The sequence below is a fragment of the Dipodomys merriami genome, unplaced genomic scaffold, assembly GCF_024711535.1.
Source record: "Dipodomys merriami isolate MVZ:Mamm:240054 unplaced genomic scaffold, mDipMer1.0.p SCAF_38, whole genome shotgun sequence".
NCBI classification, from domain to species: Eukaryota; Metazoa; Chordata; class Mammalia; order Rodentia; family Heteromyidae; genus Dipodomys; species Dipodomys merriami.
Window position 1 is genome coordinate 5,251,129 of NW_027205381.1, and position 23,728 is coordinate 5,274,856.

General features: G+C 45.3%; 1 protein-coding gene across 3 annotated transcripts; it reads left to right on the plus strand.

The window, feature by feature from the left end:
* Positions 1-4,707: 4,707 nt before the first annotated feature.
* Proc (protein C, inactivator of coagulation factors Va and VIIIa) lies at positions 4,708-16,393 on the plus strand. 3 transcript variants are annotated; one of them, XM_069989453.1, is made up of 9 exons: positions 4,708-4,770; positions 6,114-6,200; positions 7,316-7,482; positions 8,463-8,487; positions 8,619-8,756; positions 8,852-8,986; positions 13,233-13,372; positions 14,635-14,758; positions 15,715-16,393. In XM_069989453.1, the coding sequence occupies exons 1-9, from the start codon at positions 4,725-4,727 to the stop codon at positions 16,293-16,295; spliced, it is 1,443 nt and encodes a 480-aa protein (XP_069845554.1). In that variant the 5' UTR covers positions 4,708-4,724; the 3' UTR covers positions 16,296-16,393. The 3 variants fall into 3 exon arrangements, with proteins under 3 accessions (XP_069845554.1, XP_069845555.1, XP_069845556.1); XM_069989454.1 differs by having other exon boundaries at positions 14,635-14,752; XM_069989455.1 differs by lacking the exon at positions 6,114-6,200 and having other exon boundaries at positions 4,725-4,770; positions 14,635-14,752.
* Positions 16,394-23,728: the final 7,335 nt, after the last annotated feature.

Sequence of the window (23,728 nt, forward strand, 5' to 3'; positions counted from 1 at the left end):
AGGTCAGCCTGGGCACATGATGGGACATTCTTAAAAAAAGAGGGGGGGGGAGGTGGAAGAGAATAATAGGAGGTGTTCCCTGATCAAGATGTTGTTGTACTCATTAATTGACATATTGAACTGAAACCTCTTAAGCCTGTTATCCTAGCTACCCAAGATAGAAGGATTGCAGTTTAAAGACAGCAAGGTAGGAAAGTCTGTGAGATTCTGAATCCCAAGATGCTGGAAGTAGAACTGTGGCTTAAGTGGTAGAACACCAGACTTCAATGGAAAAACCCAACTGAGCGTGCCCAGGCCCCAAGATCAAGCCTCAGGACCACACACACACACACACACACACACACACACACACACACAACACGTATTCTATTCTTTTACATTTATTTTTTTTATTTTTATTTTTTTTTGGTCGGCCATGGGGCTTGAACTCTGGGCCTCGGCGCTGTCCCTCAGCTCTTCAGCTCAAGGCAAGCGCTCTACCACTTGAGCTACAGCGCCACTTCCGGTTTTCTGGTGGTTTATTGGAGATAGGAGTCTCACGGTCTCTCCTGCCCGGGTTGGCTTTGAACCGCGATCCTCAGATCTCAGCCTCCTGAGTAGCTAGGATTACAGGCGTGAGCCACCAGCGCCCGGCTTTTACATTTATTTTTTATTTTACTTTTTGTTCTGGTCCTGGGGCTTTTTAAATTAAGACTTTTCTGGATTTTAGGAATATACAGGGTAACCAATCATACCAGTTTACCTGCCATTGTCTTAATTTTAGCAGTAAAAGTCCTACATCTGTTAAACACTATCTTGTGATGACAAATTCCTGGATTTCTAAGATAGATGGTAAGGGATAGGGAAGCAAGGTAAACTGGTTGCAGTGATACATGTTTATAATCCTAGCAACTGGGAAGCCAAGGCAGGATTGTGAGTTCAAGACCAATTTGAACTACATAGGGAGACCCTACCTCAAAAGAAAAAAAAGGAAACAGAGTGAGAGCAAATTAAAGAGAAAGAGAGAGGAGAAAGAGATAGGAAGAGAGGAAAAGAAGGGAGGAAGAAAAAAAGGAATGGAGGATGGAAGGAAGGAGGGAGGTAGGTGGGGAGGAAGGAAGGAAGGAAGGAAAGAAGGAAGGAAGGAAGGAAGTTGGGTGCTGGTAGTTCATGGGCTAGCTACTCAGTAGGCTGAGATCTGAGGATCCCTATTCGAAGCCAGCCGGGGCAGGAAAATCTGTGAGACCCTTATCTCCAATTAACCACCAGGAAACCAGAAGTGGTGCTGTGGCTCAAAGTGGTAGAGCACTACTAGTCTTGAGCAAAAAAGCTCAGGGACAGCACCCAAGCCTTGAGTCCAGGCCCTACAACAGAAAGGAAGGAAGGAAGGAAAGAAAGAAAGAGAAAAAGAGAGGAGAGAGAAAGAGAGAGGAAGGAAGGGAAGAAAGAAAGAAAAAGAGAGGGGGTGTTATCGGTTTCATTTTAAAGATGTAGAAAGATTTAGGATGTTAAACAAACCAATGAGGAAGGAGCTAAGTTGAGACTTAAACTTCTCACAGCCTGACTGTAAAGATGAGGCTTTCAAAGTACCCCACTGCTAGTGCCATTTGAGCATTTTGACCACTACCACCACCCCTTCATTACTTTTTATTTCTTTACATGAGTATAGTCATACTGTGTTCTCGATCTTAATATGTCCTTCTGCCCTTGAGACTAGAGGGCCTTAGCTGCTCAAGTCCTGCTCTGGTATTTAGGGTCGGCCTGGCTGAATTCGGGGGACCCATCTGGCCAGACAAGACCAATTAATCCTGTTCTTGAAGCCGCTGAGAATCCATTTGGGACTGCAGCGGGCGCCCTCTGCTGGCAGTCTGCAAGTAAACGGGGCGGGGCGAGAGCGGGCCCTTCGATTCCAGGAGGTGCTGCCTGCAAAGCTCCAGAACTCAGGCATGGCTAGTTGCTTACACCTACCCTTCCTGGGAAGATGGCGTGGGGAACGGGAGTTATGCGCTGCACACCGATGACATAGTCCGTGGTGTAGAATCCCAATAGGCCAACATCTTCCTCGTGAAAGAAAGTCCTGGAAACTCCTCTGGGCAGCCTGCCAGACATTGCAATTTCCTAGCACTAGTCATTTGGAAACATTGCGGCAGCTCTAGTGAGCAGGCCTGTTAGGGCTCTGAGCATCCGGGCTTCTTTGGGCGTGTCCTCAGATACAACTCACTATTCAGGTTTAGGATCCATACCTGCCAAGGTAGACTTGACATGGAATTGATCACATGCTAAGTTGGGGAACAAGGCAGAGAAGTGGGTATAGAGAGGAAGCAGCCCTTGATGAATACCCACAACACCTTGTTCTTGGTAGGTAGGGCAGCTAAAGGACGGCTGTAGACTTGTAGGGGAGGACACCTGGGATGAGAACATGGACAGGAGGCATTTTTACAAGATCCTAGGAAGTTAGGGTGAAGCTCAGGGCTAGAGCATTTACCGAGTGAATAGATGAAATTAGTTCAGAAAAATAGTCAGGGCTTTGGACCCCTGGAAAAACCTTCCAATATAAAAGTACTGTTAACCTAACAAACCAAGACTAGACCTCAGAAATTGTAAGTTTACTTCAAAAACTACAGCAGCAGGGAATTGAATATCTTCCCTTCATCAATCCTAATTAGCTTCCCCATGATCCTGTGGGAAATAAAGCAGGATGGACTTGATTGAGGACCACAGTTTCAAGCACCAATTGACGTCACAAGTCTCTTCTTGGTTGTCTTATATTTCATTTGCACAGGGTACAATCAATTAGCCTAATATATATGCATATATGTTATATATATATATATTTTATACACAACCACTTCATTAGCAATGTTCTATCTGAACCCATCTCACCCAAGGAGAGCTCTATTTCTTCTTACCTGAATACATTCCAGACCTTCACATTTACCCTTTCTTGTCCATAGATGCCATTATTTGAGTTTATGAACAAAAGCCCAAGAAGAATCAGTGGTGTACTGTTGTAGAGATGCAACTCTAGCAAATGTTGCCTGCTGCAGACCAGTAGTGCAACAGGCTTTATAGAGATCACTACAGAAAAGTTTATTTTATCACTAGTGACCAAGCACTGCAAAAACTAATCAAAAAGTTCCTCAAGCATCTACAAGTTCTTGTGTATTTCTGGTACCCTTGGCCTTCACGCTTCCTCCCTCAGTTGCCAGGAACTCATTCTCCCTTCTCTAGGCAGCCCTTTACAAACTGCCATTGGCTGTCCATGTTTTACAGACTCAATTCTAATTACTACATCCTTCATCTCCCCCCTATCATCACCTACCCAACACTTCTCCAGTACCTGTCTTAGAGTTTCTGTACCTGGTGTGAGAACAAACTTACTGTGTGGGCTCTGGCTTCAAACTTTTGCATCCAGCACTTATAGAGCAGCAAAGAAGCAAGGAAGGCTCTACTCCTAGGGACTGCAGGACACAAGCAATGACTCTAACTTGGACCTTTCTTTTCTGCCATTCTCCTCTCCGACCTCCCATCTGTGGACTCCTACAGCTTTTCTCAGTTCTGTTTTTTTTTTTTCTCTCTCTTGCTCACACAGAAGCCAAGTACTGCCAGAAGTTTAGAGTTCTTTCGGATGTAGATTTGCCACAGGCCAGCTCAGTGAATTTGAGCAAGTGACATTGATATTGGTCTTTTGTTTCTATGATCTCAAAGAATGAATCTATGAACACAGGGGGAGAAATAAAATGGCAAAGATATATTGAAGAAAAGATAAGTAGAGCTCCCATTAGTCAGGAGTCCCAAAGGAGGGTACTGCCTAGAGTGTGTGGTTCAGGGTTAATAAGGTGTCTTAAAGAGAAAGCTACAGACCATGGATCATATCAGTCCCAAGGCCTAATCAGAGGCTCTGTACAGTCAGCATGAGCTCACCATGTGGAGATTAGCCCCTCTTACCAAGTACCATTCTGGTGCACACTTCTGTAGTCCAATCAATTCACTGCTCATGTGTCATTCAGGGCAATGGGCCATGGTATTATGCCCATAGGCCCACCTGTTGATATCTAAGGGCCTGCACAGAAGACTGCTCAAGGCCTCCAAAGGACCTCCATAGGAGGGGGCCTTTGTCCTGATAACCCAGCCAGGCCCTTTTTCTGTTCTCAACATAAAACACTCTTTAGAGTGTCCATATCAGCAAAGTAGCCAGTGCAGTGGATGCAGGGGTCACTCAAGTAATTAGAGTTGAGGGTCCAACCCAGTGTCCACACAAATGTGGTTGGAACCCATGTTAGCAATTGCAATGGTATGGCATTGTGTAATCAACACATGTGTTGATTTTTTTTAAAAGAAAACCCATAATGTGTTTTTATATAATGGCACATAAATAAGTGTGTTTTATAATTAACAGCATCCTAGATTTGACAAGATTGCTATGCTAATCATGGACAAACCAATTATCTTGGGTAGAAATATCCCCGCCTGCAAAATAGTAGCAATACCTTCCCTACTAGCAATCATTATGAGACTAAAACAAGACCCATTATGCCAGTGATTTTGAGTGGGTCCAAACCTTACTTCCCTCTTTGCTGATCAGCTTCCATGGTGAGCAGAGATGAGCTTTGACAAATGAACTCATTAGGAGCCAAGATCAGGAATGTCATCAGCACCATTTGTTTGTCTGGGGAGAGGGAGACTCAACACTGAGGGCCAAGCAAATATTTGTGGTTACGGATTAACCCAATTTCCAGGCTGTCATGGCGGCAGGAGGGCGAACTTGCAGTTTCTCTACGGCTCACCACTGTAAGTCCCCCTTCAAGGTAACACTGTGAGAGAGTTTGGAGGGAGGAGGAGAGAGCTGAGCAGGTAGAGGGGTGAAATTCTTGAACAAGGTTCTCCCAATCATCTAGAGCTCAGGGTCAAAAGAAATGAGGGCCCTGACACTGGTTAGGCCAAGATGTGGATTGGCACTTACAGGCACAAGTAGCATAGTCTAAGAGTCCTCCTTTCCAGACTGTGGGTCAAGTAGAAGTCAGCCGGGGGTTCCCACCGGCCCTTGGCTCTCCCCACAGGCATCTTGGAACCAAGACCTTCTATCCCCACTTTACCCCCACTTCTAAACACAGGATATCTGATTTAAAAGTCTGATTGAACGTCACACTGACCTTGAGGAAGTTGACAAAGGGAGAAAGTGAGGCCAGGCAGCATATAGCTGGGGTAGTGAGGCCTGCCCATCCAGTCTTGGGGATAAATCGGTTTCCAAAGGTAGAGTAGCCTCTGTGGCCTTGCAGGGCAGGGCATCCAGCAGTTTGGGGAAGAGGTTAAAGTTCCAGGTCTGGAGCCACATAAATGTACAGACCGGGCTTGAGTCCTAGATCTGTAGATCTGCCTCCTCTTGTTTGTGGACTTGACCTCTTCTCTTCTCTTTTCTCTTCTCTTCTTTCCTTTTCTTTCCTTCTTCCCTCCTTCCCTCCCTCCCTCCTTCCCTTCCTTCCTTCCTTCCTTCCTTCCTTCCTTCCTTCCTTCCTTCCTTTTTTCCTTTCCTTCCTTCTCTCTCTCTTTCTCTTTCTTTCTTCCCTGAGTCTCACTATGTAGCTCAGGCTTCCCTCTTTAAGGCAGACCATAGACTATGCATTTTACAAAGGAGGAAGCAGATGCCCAAGCAGATACGCTTCTTATCACTGCCATAGAGAATGCATAGAAATTTTTCCTAGGCCATCTAGTTTCATGGCTTGCACTGAGTTGTGTGCCGTTAGTATCTACTAGTATTTCTAGTAGCTCAGTTATCAGACCAACAAAGGCATAGATACCCTACCCTGCCACCATCACCCCCCCCCAAAAAAAAGAAGGGGCACATCTCATTTCTCCACTTGGCCTTTTGAACTGAGTCCTTGATCTTCACAAGGACTCTGCAGCCTTTTTTCTTTATCAAGTGCTGTGACCTTAGCCCATACAGAGAAGGAGATGGAAGGCCAGATAGCTCTCTGTCTAGTGAACAAGCAAAGATGCCCAAAGGAAGCTTCCACCCTGACAGTGATCCTAGAGAGCTAACCTTTTCATTCAACTTCCTGTTTTTTGGGGGGGTGGGGGTGGGGTGGGCATAGCAGCACTGGGGCTGCCAGAAACTTAGAAGTTCTCTCAGACAGGTGTCAGCAACTCCAGAATGTGGCAGCTCACAAGCCTTCTGCTGTTCGTGGCTACCTGGGAAATTTCTGGCATGCCAGCCTCTCCTGGTAAGGCCATCCCCACTCCATCATGGGACTCTCAAAGCCTGCATAAAGCCTTACTAGAACCTTCCACCTTACCCATCTCCTCTGAGCCTTGGTAGGATTTGGAACAGGCAGGAATGGCATGAATCAATTACCAAGGCCTAGATTGGCCAGCTGTGGGGCAGATGGCTGGTAATGTTATGGTTTGGGCTGTGTAACAGCGTGTCCTGGACATTCCTATTCTACCCACTTCCTCCCTCAACAGTGAAGGGCCCAGCTACAATGCCTTTCTTTCTACAATGTACACCTGTACCTCCCTGCCCTGCCCCATGCACTTCCTGCACCCTCATGGCAATAGAAAGCAGCAGACGTCTTCTAAGATGAGACTGATGGTCTGTGCTAGAGCCACTCCAGATTGCTCTTGCATATGTGATTTCTTTGTGCTGCTTGTCTGCCTAACATGCCATTTCTTGCTCCCCTACCCTGCCCATATCTATGTCTTCTTCTTCCTTAGTTGGCTCAGCTAGGTACATCTTTTGGTTGCTTTTCCCCCCAGTCCTTTACTCTTCTAATGTGATCCTTTCCTCTAGTCATCTCCCTAACCAATATGGACATGTTTCAGAGTCTAGATGATTCTTGGTGATACACAATACACACTGGATAACAGAATTCAGTCCTCCAGGTGTTGCTGCTCAAGGGGAAGTGAGGGGAGAGAGGACCAAGTGACAAGGAAATAGAGGGTTGCAGAGTGAACTAGGAAAACAAATAGGGCCAGTTAAACTCTACAGACTCAGCAGCAGCAATTGGGATTTGTCACTATGGGCTTTCACAGTCATCTCGCCTCCAGTTTCAGATGAGTAAACAGGTATAGAGAGCTGAAGTTAGAGGTCAGTTGGTGTTCAAAGAGAAGTCTGTCTCAGAGCTCTTGCTTGGTATGGTATAAGCCCCTGTCCTTCAGTGAACATCTTTCTTGTGTGGAGAGACAGAATCAGGGCCAAGTATCATAATCAGGAATTACAATTAGTCCTTACAGGCCAGAGACAAAGCCTCAAAGGCTTTCTCTAGCTCAGCTTCCTTAGATCCTCTCATGGCCCCTCTCAATTCTCTCTACCACAATGAGCCCCCTTATCCCCATCCAGACTCAGTGTTCTCCAGCAGTGAGCATGCCCACCAGGTGCTGCGGATCCAAAAACGCTCTAACTCCTTCCTGGAGGAGGTCCGGCCAGGCAACCTGGAGCGGGAATGCATGGAGGAGGTCTGTGATTTCGAGGAGGCCAACGAGATTTTCCAAGATGTGGACAAAACAGTAAGGCCACCACTGGGGCCAGAGGATGAGGCTCAGGGGTGGGCTGCTGGCTAGCTAGGACCTGGAGGAGCAGGTGGGCACCACTGCTGAGGCCCTCTTTGGAATCTGGAGTAGGGTGGGCACCAGCCTGTTCTCTTCCTAGCTTGTTGTGGGGATATAGACACTTGCTCTATGGTTTTTGTCAAGGCACACAGGAGTTTAAGACAGAACTCTGCTATGAGCTTCAGGAAAAGCAGAATACACAGCTCTAGACTGAGATCTCATCTATCTACATCAACCAGCTCTAGACTCAGTTCTAGACTGAAATACTATTTACCTACTCTGTAAGAAGTTCCCTCCAATGTTTACCACTGTCTTCCCTCTCTGTCTCTTTCTCTATGTGGCTAAAAGGCCATAATCCATTATTTCTAACCATGTACCTGCTGGTCAGGATAATAAGTGTGACTGAAACACCCATGACTTCTATGCAGACCACTTACTCAGTACCTCCATTCAGAATCTTGGAGAGTTGGAGTAGAAAGTTCTGGCCCCTCCAGTCTGGAGGTCAGAGCCAACAGCAGTGCTGGCAGCTGGGTCCTAGTTAGAAGAATGCTGCCCCAGACTTTCTGAGCCAGCTATCCATGTCTTATCAACTCTGAGAACACTGGCTTGGGGAAAGACTGGGTACTTGATGGGTCCCCCAAAGCCAGGAGGGCTGGCAAAAGATAAAGCAATTGAAGGGGGGTGGGGAGTTGGTCCCTTGCTGCAAAAGCTACTGTGGCATAGCCCAGAGAGCATGAGGTGTGTGTGTGGGGGGGGGGGGGGAACTGTTGTGGGGAGGGGTAAGGGGCGGGGCAGGGCAAGAGGGGAGCAAGGAAACTTACTGGTTGGAAGCTCTCTCTGCTCCTTTGTACTCTCCTGCCACACCCAGGAGGAGGGAGATGCTTGTGGAATCCTCTTTGAATTTGGGTTAACCCCTCACTCATCCCCTCTCTTTGCAGCTGTCTTTCTGGACCAAGTACTTTGGTGAGTGCATGCTAGACCTTTGGCTGGGCTGCACCCTTTGGGTATTTGGGCCACTGGCAAGGTTGTGTGTGTGGGGGGAGCAAAGAGCTGGTATCACCCCTATTCTCCATCCTTTACCCGGCCATGTGCAGACGGTGACCAGTGCAAGGCTCCACCCTTGGACCACCAGTGTGACCACGCGTGTTGTGAGCATGGCCAGTGCATGGATGGCATGGGCGGCTTCAGCTGCAACTGCATGGAGGGCTGGGAGGGCAAGTTCTGCCAGCAGGGTAAAGAGGGTACCCGATGGGCGGGAGGGCAGAAGGGTGGTGAGACCCCAGCGCCCTGCACCATCGCCGATCTCCGCCCCATCCTGTCGGAGCAGAGGTGCTCTTCTCCCACTGTGGGGTCGACAATGGAGGCTGCGCACACTACTGCCAGGAAGAGGGGGATGGGCGCCGCTGCAGCTGTGCGCCAGGCTACGAGCTGGACAACGACCAACGGCAGTGCAAGCCTAAAGGTGAGCAGCCTGGAGGGACCCTCGCTGCAGGAAGCTCCTAGGGAGTGGGTGGTGAGCCTTAGGGTTACAGCAGGTATTCTACCCCAACCTTGTTGCTGTTTCTGCTGGTGGTGCTAGCGACCAGAGAGGGGAGAGCTTCTTCAGGCCAGTTTCTGCTAAGTCTCTGTCTCTCTGTCTTTGTCTCTGTCTCTGACTCCATCTCTATTTTATTTTTTAAAACTTTTTTTTTTAAATGAAGGGTACCAGCCTTGAGTTAAAAAGTTGAAGAACACTGCCCAGGCCAAGTTCAAGCCGCAGTATACACACACACACACACACACACACACACACACACACACACACACACACACACACACACAGAAAGAGAGAGTGCAACAGAATCATTAAGTAGTTGTACAAAGAGATTTAATGTCAATTTATGAGTACAATACATCTTGATCAATGTCACCCCTCCCATTATTCTCTTCCACTGCTGAGTTTCTTGCTTGCCTGCCTGTCTCCAGGAGTCCCTGTTCAGTTATGGGCACCTCCTGGTGCACATTCATCTTCCCAGTCTGAGGCCACCAGCATCCTCTTCCTCCATCCAATCTGAATGCTCTTATTGTCTTAGGCCACACTGCTGGACACCTGTCCCACTTCCATAATTATTCTTGCCTCTCAAGAATGAGCTGGATTCTACCTTCTTTTATGAGTTTTAATTTTTGTGCAATTTATTTATATATAGTTTAAGAAGTCAGACTTTTACAATGTGTGCATGTGCGTGCAGGGGTGCTGCTATTGGGGTTTAAACTCATGGCCTTGTGCTCTTGCTTGATGTTTCAGCTCAAGAATGGCATTCTGTCACTTGAGCCACATCCCCACTTCTTCCTTTTTGCTGGTATATTGAAGATAACCATCCCATATTTGTCTGCCTGGCTTTGAACTTTGATCCTCAAGTCTCAGCTTCCTGAGTGGCATGAGACACTGGCGCCAGGAACTTTTTTTAAGTTGTAGTTTTATTACCTTTAAGTAGTTGTATAAGGGAGTTTAACATTCAACAAATCAATTTATGGGTACAATGAATCTTGACTGATGTCCCTTTTTCCTCATTTTCTCCCATCCCTCCCAACCCAACCCTTCCCCTAATTTTTCTTAATTTCATAGGGTATGAATAGAGTATTATGACATCATACTTACCCCCTCCCTCTCTCATTTGTCTGCTCTCTTCCTTTTGAGCTTCCCACACACCTTTTAAATGCCATTTTTCTAGCATTCATTTTAGTGGGCTGTGAGTTCATTTTTCTAAGGAATTAGACCATTTGAATTCTCCCCTGCTAACACCATATATTGGTACATTTGCATACAACCCCATATTTGTGTTTTCTTGTACATTATAAATGAGTTCTAGCTTTCACATGTCAGAAAAGACATGCGTCCTTTGTCTCTCTGGGCATGATTTACTTCACTTCACATCATCCCCTAGGTTCCATACATTTCTTTGCAAATGATACCATACCATCCTTCCTAATGGATGAGTAAAATTCCATTGTATATACATACCCCATTTTCTTGATCCATTTGTCCATCAAGGGGCATCTAGGCTGATTTTATACCTTAGCTATGGTGAATAGTGCAGCAATAGACATTGTTGTGCAAATGACTTTACCCTATCCTGATTGGCAATCTTTTGGATAAATGTCCAAGAGTGGCATTGCTGGATCATAGGATCGTTCTATGTTTAGTTTTTTGAGGAATGTCCAAACTGCTTTCCAGAGTGGTTGAACAAGTTTACATTCCCATCAACACTGTGCTTGGGCTCCTTTTCTCTCACATCTATGCCAGCATCTGTTGTGTTTGTATTCTTGATGATCGCCATTATAACTCAGGTGGGCTGGTTCTAGGGCTTGAACCCAGGGCCTGGGTGCTGTCTTTGAGCTATTTTGTTCAAGGCTAGTACTATACAACTTGAGCCACCGCTCTACTTCTGGCTTTTTTGATGATTAATTGGACATAAGAGTCTCACAGCGTTTCCTGCCTGGGCTGGCTTCTAATCTAAATTCTCAGATCTGACTAGTTAGGATGATAGGCATGAGCCACCAGCACCTGGCTCAATGTATTAGTTTGATTTGTGTTTCCTTTATGGCCAGAGGTGTTGAGCATTTGTTCCTGTGTCTATTGATTGGCCTTTTTTACTTCTTCCGAGAGGTCTCATTAGCTTATTTGCCCATTTACTGATTTTTTTTGAGGGGGGGTATCACCGGGATTTGAACTCAGGTCCTTGAGCTTACCAGTCAAGTGTTGTACTGCTGGACCACATCTCCAGCCCTTGACAATTCTTACTATGATTTTCAGCACATTTTTTATGGTATGGGTCTTTTTTTTATTGCTCATACAGTGCCCCTAGTTTACCCTTTCAAAGGGGATAATTTGCTAAATGCTAGTGGCTCACTCCTGTAATCCTAGCTACTCAGGAGACTGAAATCTGTGGGTCACAGTTTGAGGCCAGCCTAGGCAGGATAGTCTGTGAGACTTTTATCTCCAATAGACTGCCAAAAGGCTGAACATGGACACATGGCTCAAGTGGTAGAGTGTTGTCCTTGAGTAAAAATTTCAGGGATAATACCCAGGCCCTGCATTTAAGCCCCAGGACTAACACAGAAAAAAAAATCGTTGTCAATCTCCCCTTTCTTTTCTTTATTCTTTTTTCTGCACCTCTCATAATTCCTCTCTTTTCTCTTGCTTTGGGTTCTCTCTTCTATTTTCTGTCTCTTTGACTTTCGTTTCTTCAGAGAGGTTTTTACAACTTTATATTCCAATGGTTTTACTGGAAAATGTTTTTTAAGCTTTGTATTTTTAAATGGTTAGAGTTTTGCAGGATGTTTTGAAGAAGTGCCTGGTGCACGTGGCGGCAACTGTCTTGTAAGGTTATCAGAAGACCAGGGGCACCTTTGTAGGGTGCAAATGCTTATGGCTTTCTCTTTAGGTGGGTTGTGTAGTAAACTCTGGAAGGCTGTTGGAGCTTTCCTATACCAACTTCTTTGGAGCAGGGTGGGCAGAGGAACTGGCTTCTGACTCCCCATGGACAGCCAAGCATGCTACCCTTGTAGAACAACCAACAGTCCCTCAGATCATAGCCTCTAATGTACCCTGTGTGAGGGAGGGAGAGTCAAGCCATGGAGGAGAGTTCTAGCAGTCTGTCTCTAGATTTCTCTTGCTCCCCCCACCCTGATATTTTGTTTACTTGAGACAGGATCCTACTATGTAGGCAGACTAATCTTGAACCCCAGACATTCCTGCCATCACCTACTGAGTGCTGAGATTATAATCACACAACACCACAGGCAGCTACTGCAGTTTCTCTTGCCAAATCTCACCAGGCCACCAGGCACAGTGGTATTTGCAGGGCTCCTTAGGAAGCAAAGCTTCCTGAGGGGCTGTGGTGAAAAAAAGCTTCTGAACACCCTGCAGCAGGTCTGCATTCTCAGTCTATTAAGTCTGTTACCATGTCCATCTGCTGTCTAGCTTCTGGACCTTTGTTGCTACTGTCTCCTTTCCATTTTATCCTTGCGTCTTTGCCTGCTGGTGGTGTCCCACAGTTTTGTACTAGATCCTCCAACCTGGTATTCAAGGCCCATTAAGAGCAGACCCTGAGACCAGTCAGTCCTTGTTTTATTTTTTATTTTATTTTATTTTTTGTCGCTTGTGGGGCCTGAACTCTGGGCCTGAGCGCTGTCCCTGAGCTCTTCACCTCAAGGCTAGTGCTTTACCACTTGAGCCACAGTGACACTTCCGGCTTTTTCTGCTTATGTGGTACTGAGGAATCGAACCCAGGGCCTCATGCATGCAAGGCAAGTACTTGAGCAACCTTTCCAGTCCCAGTCCTTGGTTCTTTATAATGTGCTCTCACCTCTGGGAAGACAGACTTCATAGTTGTGCTCAAGGCTTCTCCTAAGAATGTCTTCCCTCTGTCAGGACCCTGTCAGCACCCCAGCAGGAAGCCTTGCTGACATGTAGCTGACATGTAACAATAATCTGAGAAGTTTTAACAACCTATACAAGGGCATAATTATGTGGTACTGCTTCTTGGTCATTAGGTGGCACTGTTTGTTGTCTGACTGACCACAGTGGATTACCTGCAAATACTAGGTACCCTAAGCATTACTTATCCATTGGCAGCTTCAATGTGGTAAACTAGTTTACTGCAGGAAGAGGACCCAAAGAAGAGGGAATAGTATCTGACTCACCCCTTAACATCTTCTTTCTTCAGTAAGTTTCCCATGTGGGAAGCTGGGGAAACGAGTAGAAAAAAAGCGCACTAATGTAAAACGGGACACAGACCAAGTGGACTTACTGGACCCAAGGATTGTCAACGGGACATTGACCAAACAGGGCGACAGTCCCTGGCAGGTGAGATGAAAGGCCATGAATGTCTCCTCATTTGTTGAGGGAGGGGTGAATAAATCCTCCTTGGGGTTCCTGTCAGGATGTAGAAGTGGGGAAGAAAACATTACTGTTCCTTGGGCAACAGGGCGGGCGGGGGCGGGGGGGGGGGGACTGAGAAGGCTAGATGGGCCTCGGGAAAGACAGATGACCTGATATGAGGGGAACAGGCAGAGCAGGGTCAGTGGGCTGTGGTACCATGGAGGGGAACTTGAAGGAAGGAGAGCTGCTGCATTCTAAAAGAGCTGGAGGGCTGGGAAGGTGGCTCAGTGGTAGAGTGCTTGCCTTGCACGCATGAGGCCCTGGGTTCGATTCCTCAGTACCACATCAGCAGAAAAAGCTGGAAGTGGCGCTGTGGCTCAGTGGTAGAGCACTAGCCTTGAGGTGAAGAGTTCACGGACAGTGCCCAGGCCTAGTGTTCAGGCCCCACGACTGACCCCCTCCCCCTCCCCAATAAAAGGACTAGATATGCAGAAGGCTGACATTTGAGGATCACAGTTCAAATCCAGTGCTGGCAGATAAGCCCATGAGACTCTTATATCAAAGTAACCATCAAAAAGCTGAAAGTGGAGCTGTGGCTCAAGTGTTACAAAGTGTCATTCTTGAGTAAAAAACAGCTAAGGAGGAGGGTGGGGCCCTGAGTTAAAGCCCCAGTACCACCCCGTCCCCAGCACACACACCAAAAACAAAAACAAAAACACAAACAAAAACTGGAAAGATGAAACTTTGGAGGAAGGGCTCAAGAAGCCTTCCTAGTGTCCTATGTCCTGCATAGAACAGGGCCAGGCGGCTGAGCACCTCTCCAGCCTGAACTGGCACGTTTTTGACTCTCCTCTATCAAAGCACTGGGCTGGGAACAAATAGAAACTGACAGCTGCCCTTGGGGAATATAAGGACCCTAAACATTGGGCAGCCCTTGGGATCACAGACAGAAGGACCATCAGAAAATAAGCTGAGAGAGATCCATGGGGCACACCCAAGGCAGCCTGGGTACCACAAATCTTCCCAGAGGCTGCAGATCCTGGTCTGAATGTCCTAGGGTGGAGAAACACTATTGTGCTGATGACCACAAGAACAACAAGGCAGGGAGATGGTCCAAGGCAGGCTGCCTAACACTGTACAATGTGCTAAGCAGAAAATGCCAGAAAAGGACTTTAAGTCTATGTATGTCAATTTGACGAGTGGCATCAGAAACATCCCTGTGATGTCACCACTTCACCCCACTCCAGGTGATCCTGCTGGACTCGAAGAAAAAGCTGGCCTGTGGGGGAGTGCTCATTCATACCTCCTGGGTGCTGACTGCGGCCCACTGCATGGATGAGTCCAAGAAGCTCACTGTCAGACTTGGTGCGGGTTGGTGCTATGAGGGAGGGGATGCCAAAAGGCTTGTGGTGGGGTGGGGAAACCTAGTAGACCATCCAGGTTTAGGGGACTAAACCTTGAGATCTATAGAAGGTTATTTAGGAAAGAGGCTTATGTACATGTACCCTGCCTACCCTATGATTCCAGGGAGCCAGAAGATTCTCTGATGTTCTCCTTAAGTTTGGCCATCCATGTAAGCGAGGAGTCACACACATCATTGTTTCCTAACTCACCTTCAAGTGGAGCAGGCTGTGTGTGCTCTAGTTCCCTGCAGTCCATAGACCCACAATGACTTAACCTCAGAGCAAGACTTCATGTTAGACTGTTGAGGCTGAGGCCTTGCCAACATCCTCCTCAGCTGTCTGGGAGTTTCTACACCTAAGCCCTCCTCTAGGACAGTTTCAGAAGGATCCTTACTTGACTGGATGCAAAAAGAAGGAAGAGGTTTATTGAGAATGAATGAAAAAATTAATGCTCCTTACATTGACATGGTAGTTGCTCCCAGTGGGGCTTAGTGTGAGACTACCAGGCCCTGAGTTCCAGGAACCATCAGCTCACCTGATGTTCTTCCCTTCTGGTGTCATGTGCTCTTGGTCCTCCTATTTGGCTTTTGCTGCCCCTGAACTTCTCTCAGCTACAGTTGTTACACATTCCATTTGGGACTCAAGTGTGACCACGAGTCTCTGGGGGCCTTAGGCTTCCCTGATCTTCATGTAAGTCCCCAATCTAGATCAGAATTTTGACCCCTTAGGATTTAATACTTGTGGGCCACTCTTTCTGGCAGGAAAAGTCACTCAATGTACAGACAGGTAGCCCCATGACAAAGCCTGGAACAGATGGTGAACTATCCCCAGTTGTGGACCCATTTCAGGCCCACACTCAGGCTGACCACAGTCTTGTGGACTCCCCTAAGGGTCCCCATCCTGTCAATGCCCTCTTTCCTGCAGGAGAGTATGACCTACGGCGCAGGGACAAGTGGGAGGTGGACATAGACATCAAGGAGATCCTTGTCCATCCCAATTATACCCGACGCACCAGTGACAATGACATCGCTCTGATCCACCTGGCTCAGCCTGTCACTCTCTCCAAGACTATAGTGCCCATATGTCTCCCAGACATTGGCCTTGCAGAGCGTGAGCTCACTCAGGCTGGCCAGGAGACAGTGGTGACAGGTTGGGGCTATCAAAATGGCCGAGAAAAGGATGTCAAGAGAAACCGAACCTTCATCCTCACCTTCATCAAGATTCCCGTGGCCCCTCGCAATGAGTGCATCGAAGCCATGAACAGTGTGGTCTCAGAGAACATGCTGTGTGCAGGGATCCTGGGGGACAGGCGGGATGCCTGTGATGGTGACAGTGGAGGGCCCATGGTTGCTCTTTCCCGAGGCACCTGGTTCCTGGTGGGCCTGGTGAGCTGGGGTGAGGGCTGTGGGCTTCTTAACAACTATGGTGTCTATACCAAAGTCAGCCGCTACCTCGACTGGATCCACAGCCACATGCGGGACAAAGATGCCTCCTTCACAACCTAGACACTATAGCACCCCCTCTCCAACCATCTCTCCACTCTTGGAGTGGAGCTGGGCTGCTGAACGGCAGACTACGGCACATTAAAGGGGCATGTCACAAACATACCAGCTTGCAGTTCAGTCTGTCCTCCTATCCCTTTTCTGGGCTAAAGTGAGAGCCTATATTCACTGTCTACTAGATGTTACATGCTTTATGAGCAGGACCTTATTTAGATCCACAAGCAATTATGTGGAGTGAAAAAGAGTAGCGATTGGAGGTGGCTCTGCCTTCCTTCTTTCTTGGCCCCTTCAGGAAAGCCAAAGACTGAGGTTACCATGTCTAAACTGTTGGAGAAGGGGGACATCAGCTAATGTGTTCTGACACTGTGGAAAAATTCAGCTATAGGAGATGATGACAATGGTCACAACCCTATGGTGGGGCTGAAGGCTGAGCCTTGCTTCCTGAAGACTAACACCCAATTCAGCCCAAGGGGAAAAGATATGGGAAGGAGAGATGTGAATGTGCTAATGAATGAGATCGGACAAGTTCGGGACTGCTGAGGGACTGTAGAAGTTGTAGGCAGGCCAAGCCTTCAGGGGAGGCCAAGAAGCCCTTGAAGGCACCACTGGGTGGAAAGAGCTGTGTGGCAGAGGTTGCAGAGGTACTGTGCTGGGCACTTTCACTGCAGGTATAAACTAGACACTAGGCCCATGGTGACCACTGTCCTCTCATTGCTACCAGAGGGCCTCCGTTCATTATGATGATGGGGAAAGAGACTTAAAGGAGTTCCCTCATTTGCCTCAGTGGGAAAGTCTGGGTGGGAATGTGGCAGGCTCCAAAGTCCCTGCTGTGTCCTGTGACAAGGAGTCAGAGGGCAGGAGAGTAGAACAGAGGCATACAGTTGGGCAGTGGTGGGTCCTGGGCTCTGTCAATATTTGGATGGCTCAATCATTAGCCAGACTTAGCCTTGTCCCCCAGCAGGCTTCCCTGGGCTATGTGGGCTACAGTTCAGCACTGCTGAAAGATTTCTGGAGCTTAGGCAGGACTGGCTATGCATGGTGAGACACATGTCAGCCCCTGGCCTCTCTGTTCAGAAGATCTCTCCACATAAGAAGCAGTTCTGTCTTAGGGACTGAACAAGCAAGCACTAGAACACTATATAGTTGTAGAAAAGGAGTTTTGAAAGCAAACTGTCAAGACATTGAGGTATGCTTCATGAGCAAACTTAGTGTTTTTGTTTCTTTGTTGCCAGCACCAGGGTTTGAACTCATGGCCTCATGCTTTCTAGACTTACATTCTTGACTGGTGCTCCATCAGTTGAACCATGCCTCCAACCCTAGTTTTTGATGATTATTTTGGAGTTGGAGTCTCAAGGATTAATTTGTTTTCTTTTCTTGAACTTTGGTCCTCTGGATTTCAGTCTCCTGAGTAGCTGGGATTATAGTGGCTCTGTTGTTTGTTTTTGTTTTTGTTTTTGGGGTGTGTGTGTGTGTGTGTGTGTGTGTGTGTGTGTGTGTGTGTGTGTGTGTGTGTGTGTGTGTGTGTGTGTGTGTTCATGTGTACTAGGGTTTGACTTCAGAGCCCCATATCTGGCTTTTTACTGGTTAACCGTAGATAAGAGTTTCATGGATTTGTCTGCTTAGGATGTTTTTGAAGCTCGAATCTCAGATCTGTCTCTATTAGAATTATAGGTATAAGCCACCGGCACTCAGCCAAAGATAGGTTTTCGATAGACTTCATTATACTTATTTTGTTTTGCTACTTTTTTTTTTTTGGGTCCGGTTGTGGAGCCTGAACTCTGGGCCTGGGCACTGTCCCTCAGCTCTTCAGCTCAAGGCTAGCACTCTACCATTAGAGCCACAGCGCCACTTCCGGCTTTTTTCTTTCTGCTTATGTGGTGCTGAGGAATTGAACCCAGGGCCTCAGGCATGCAAGGCAAGCGCTCTACCACTGAGCCACCTTCCCAGCCCCTTGCTACTATTTTTATTATATTTGCTTTGTATACACAAGGCCCAGAATCTCAAGGAAACAAAGTAGATTACCTTTTACTATGCATTGCTCTTGTTTTTAGTTTTTTCTTTCTATACTTTTTTTTAACCTTCTCTGGTTTTAACTGAAAATTTATATTATTCCCTTTTTACAGCTCCTTAACATATTATTTATGCTTTTTTCATTTCCCTTGAGTTTGCACTACTCATTCAGAGCTAATTCACATCCACTTGTAAACAACACTATACCACTTACTTATGGACAGAACAAGAACCATATAAGACTTCTCTGTCTCATCTTTATAGCATGGCTGCATGCACTTCTCTTATCCATAACCCTATTTGCTATGAACAACAACAAGCTATTGCCTGTTAATAAGCTAAGATAAAGAATTAAAAATTCTTTTACTCTCAGTTTTTTTTCTTTTCTAGTACATGTCTTTTCTTAATGCAAATCTGAGCTTCTAATCTATATAATATTTCCCCTTCTGAAGATTTTTTTGTTAGTGTATATTAATTGCCCTAGGAGGGTTTCATTGTGACATATCCACATACACTTACAATATATTTCAGTCAATCTTGCAGCCTCCATCAGTCTCCCTTAACTCTCTTCTCTTCCCAATGCAACCTTCACTAGCTTCATTGTTCTATTTTCATAGATGCAAACAAGCTATTTCAAGGATATTCATCATGATTCACCCTCTCAGTTAGTTTAACCCCCTTCTGGTGATAACTATGCCTCTAACAGAGCCTATCTTTCCTTGCATTCCAACCCCTATTGTGAACAGCTATCATTGATATGCTTTATCCCACAATCATACAGGGTTGAGTTGTATTGCAAAATTATTCACCCTCCATCCTTCATTTTTCCCTTTCCTCTTCCCCTCATTCTCCTAAGCAGTCCCCTAGTTAGAATCATGTACTATGGATTTATATATACACACTTTATGTATACAGGCATATATATGTATGTACATGCCTATGAGTATGTGTATCTTCTAGCTTCCACATATGATAAAACAATGGTATTTGGCTTTTGAGCTTGGCTTATCTCAATCAATCTCCAGTTCTATCCATTTTCCTGTGAATGGCATGATGGTATTTTTCTTTTATGTCTGTGCAATATTCCATAGCATATGTATATCTAGCTCATCAATATCTATATCTATATCACTTATATCTAACTACATCTATCACAACTTCTTTATGCATTCATCTGTTGTTGGGTAGTTCAACTGATTCCATTGTTTGTGAACAGAGGTGCAATAAACATATATATCCTTTCTATTAATTTACAATCCTTTAAATATATGCCTAATTGTGGGATAATGGGTTTATAGGGAGGTCTATTTTTAGTTTTTTGAGGAATCTCCATATTGATTTTTATAGTGGTTGCAGTAGTTAGAATTCTATTAAGAACATATAAAGGTCCTCCCATCCTCACCAGCATTGCCATTGTTTTCTTGATGGCTGCCACTCTGACTGAGGTGAGATGGAATCAGTGTGGTTTGTATTTACATTTTCTCATGGCCAAGGATGTTGAATATTTCCTGTATCTTTTAGCCATTTATTTTTGCAAGTGTGCCAGACTTAGGCTTTGAATCAGGGCCTGGGCACTGTCTCTGACTGAGCTTTTATGCCCAAGACTAGCACTCTACTACCTGAGCCACAGGTCCACTTCTGGCTTTTTGGTGGTTAATTGGAAATAAGAGTCTCACAAACTTTCTTGCCCAGTCTAGCTTTGAACTACAATCTTCAGATCTCAGCCTCCCAAGTAGCTAGGATTGTAGGCATGAGCCAGCACCCAGTTCCCATTAGTCATTTGTATTCTTTGGAGAACTGTCTGTTCACTTTGCTTTGTTCTATTTAGCATGCTAGGTTTAAAGTTGTAGATCTTTCTTTGAGTTCTTTGATCCATTTGGAGTTGATTTTAATACAAGATGAGAGAGAATAGTCAAGTTTCATTCTCCTGCAGGTGGGTACCCACTTTCCCCAGCATCATTTGTTGAAGAGTTTATCCTTTCTCCATTGTATGTTTTGGAATCCTCTGGTACTTCTGTGTTTTCTGTGCTGTTTCATTGGTCTTTTGGTCTGCATTTGTTCCAGCAGCAATCTGTTTTTAAATTTACTTGGCCTAAAGCCAAGAAAGCAACATTTACACCATGGTTTACCTTCCAAAATTCATAATATAGGTAAGAAACATGTGAAATTAAAAGAGGAGGAAGAGTAGTGTAAGTCCAAGTATTCTGGAGGAACTAGAGGCTCCTGTGAGCCTCGAGGGTGTCTTATTTATCTCCTGGGAAACATACCTTAAGTCTAAAGAATGAGAAAGGAATTCAACTTGTTAGAAAGGGTAGAGACCCTTTGTTGCTCAGAGAGTGAACAGGAGGCACCCTGGAGCTTCTCCTAAATATTTTAATGGGTGTTGGTGCATTTATCTACCCTGTTCTGAAACAGATTTTAGTTTGTTGGTTGAATTTTGAGACAATGTCTCAAGCTCAAGCTGGCCTCTAACTCCTGATCCTCCTACCACACCTGGTCAATTATACTGACCTTTCATTTCACAGTATACAATTTCTCTGTTGTACAAGGTTTCTCCTCCACCACTTCCTAGGTATTGCACTTGCTTACACCATTCATGTGTTTACTGTACTAGAGTGTAGATGTTTACCAGAATCTCCTGATTCATTTTTCTTTCATTTCTGGTACTTGAAAAATAGAAGGTTCTGTGTGGCAATTCTTTAAATGACTGTCCTGTCTCCTATTACCAATGCTCACTTTCGCTTTTCAGAGAGTTCCGTTGAAGTTCAAGGTCTTGGGTTCAAAAACATCTTGTGTGATCAGTCATCCTGTACCTGCGCTACAGAGAGTCAGGCATCCAAGCCCCAGCTTATAATGTTTGGGTACCACAGGGACCCTGCAGCTGGCCTCATCACCATCACCTGACTCACACTTGCAAACCCATATTTGAGTCACCCTCACCTGTACTATTAGCAGAATTCTTTTAGCCTACCTTGTAAGGTAGATCTAATGATGTGATGATTTTTGTTTCTCTGAAGTAATGTTTATTTCTCCTTCATTTTTTGAGCATTAGTTTGCTGGATTCCAGGTTTCTGAAAGACATTTCCCTCCATTCTCTTCTTGTTCACAGTTTCTGGAGTGAAAGATGATGTAATTCTGATTCTTTTTCTTCTGTTATCAGATTTTTTGCCCTCTAGCTTCTTTTTCTTGTTGTCTTTGATATCTGCAGGTTGAATATGATATCCCAAGGGTAGATTTTGAAGTATCTGCTTGGCTTTCTCCGAAATTCCTGGATCTGTGGTTTAGTTTTTGTAATTAATTTTGGAAAATTGTCAGTCATTATTTTAAAAAAAAATTTTTTTTTTTTTTGGTGCCAGTACTGGGGCTTGAACTGTAGGCCCAGGCACTGTCCCTTAAATTGGTTACTCAAGATTGGTAATATACCACTGGAGCCACAGCTCCACTTTCACTTAAAAATTTCTTCTTCTTCTTATTTTTTTTTGGTTGGTTGTGGGGCTTGAACTCTGGGCTTGGGCGCTGTACTTGTGCTCTTCAGCTCAAGGTGAGTGCTCTACCGCTTGAGCCACAGCGCCACTTCAGGTTTTCTAGTGGTTTATTGGAGATAAGACTCTCATGGACTTTCCTGCCCAGGCTGGCTTTGAACTGTGATCCTCAGATCTCAGCCTCCTGAATAGCTAGTGTAGTTACAGGCATGAGCCACCGGCGCCCGGCTTTAAAATTTTTTTTAGATAGTTATTGGACATAAGAATCCCATGTACTTTTCTGCCTGGACTGACTTCAAACTGTGATTATCAGATCTCAGCCTTCTGAGTAGTTAGGATTACAGGTATAAGCTACCAGTGCTTACATTCAAATGCTGTTTCTTTGTCTCATCTCCTTGTGGTATTTCTATTATGCATATATTTCCTATTTAGATTAACCAGTTCTATCTCCTTTTTTTTTTTTTTTTTGCCAGTCATGGGGCTTTAACTCAGGGCCTGGATGCTGTCCCTGAGCTTTTGTTGCTCAAGGCTAGCACTCTACCACTTGAGCCACAGTACCACTTCCAGCTCTTTATGTGGTACTGAGGAATCGAACCCAGGGCTTCATGCATGCTAGGCATGCACTTTCCCAATGAGCCACATTCCCAGACCCCAGTTCTATCTTTTAATTATTATTTTCCTTTTTGGAATTTCAGATTTGGAAGTTTCTCCTTCCATCTTGTCAGCTCACTGAATTTTCCTTGTTTATGTGTTTATTAAAGATTCTCTTCCCTTCTATTACAGTGGGCTTCAAACTTTCCTATAATCTTTTGTTGATCCTCTGTAGAGCCCTCACCATGTAGCCCATATTTTCTTGCACATTCTCTACTTTCCTCTGGCCTATAATGGCTTTAGCTTATCCATTGTAGTTGCAATTCAATTCTGTCTGATTCAAATGTCACCATATCAAGAGTCTTATTCCAATTGCTTGGTCTGTGTGTTCAGTGCTGTCTACTTCATACACTTTCTACTTTTTGTTGTTAAAATACAGCATAATATGTTAGGTAAGAGGCACTAAAGTAAATGGCCTTTTGGTGAACTTTTATGATTTTAGGTGTGTTAACTGCTCACTAGGTTTGTAGGCATTAGAGAACAAATTTTTTGTGTCTGGGATTCCCTAGAATCTTCTTAAATTTGGTATGATATACAGTTCTTTCTATTGTATCCTGTTATTACAGAGGAGCCCCATTGATATGGTATTGAGGTATGGAGGATGGGTAGCATTCTATAGTACTGTGATTAATTCTCAGTCCCATAATGGGCTCCTGAGCTGTGGTCATAACTAGTGCTTCTCACTGGTGAGCCTCCTCTTTAAGTTGGCAGGAAGTCTAGAGGAGGCTGGAGTGGGTTGTTTTCAATCCTTTAAGTCAGCTGGGCTCTAGTAAAGCCATTTTCCCAGGGCAAGCCTTGGTGAGAACAAAATCTCTGGACTGTTGTTCTCCTCCTGGCCAAAGCATTAGATTTGATTTTCCTCTGATCCTTACCCAGAGAAGCTGGTAGGTTTCCTGGAGGGAAACACACCAGTGCATGGAAATGTTTAAGACTAGGTTCTCCATGTTTTCACAGAGAGCTCCAGCAAATCACCAATTACAGTTTAGGTTGTCCTTCCCCAGTACTTGCTCTCATGGAGCTTCTTGTTTCTGTGCATTTATTTCAGGAAGTTGTGGTTGTGACTAATAATTATAATAATAATGTTGTACCTCCCTCTGTCTTGCTTAGCGAGGGAAAGAAGCTATTCATCCTCAAATCTCTCATGGATCTTAGAATGGTTTTCAGTTTGTTTCAGTTTTTGCTGTTGTTCTTTTGTGTCAGTACTAGGGCTTGAACTCAGGGCCTACTTGAGCCACAGCTCAACTTCTGGCTTTTTGGTAGTTAATTGCAGATAAGAGTCTCATGGACTTTCTT

Bases quoted from the DNA above. Each gene is read 5' to 3' on its own strand.
- Proc (XM_069989453.1), top strand. From the start codon at position 4,725: ATGGCGGCAGGAGGGCGAACTTGCAGTTTCTCTACGGCTCACCACT. The intron at 8,987-13,232 runs GTGAGCAGCCTG...TTCTTTCTTCAG, and splicing joins ACGGCAGTGCAAGCCTAAAG to TAAGTTTCCCATGTGGGAAG. The intron at 14,759-15,714 runs GTTGGTGCTATG...TCTTTCCTGCAG, and splicing joins CACTGTCAGACTTGGTGCGG to GAGAGTATGACCTACGGCGC.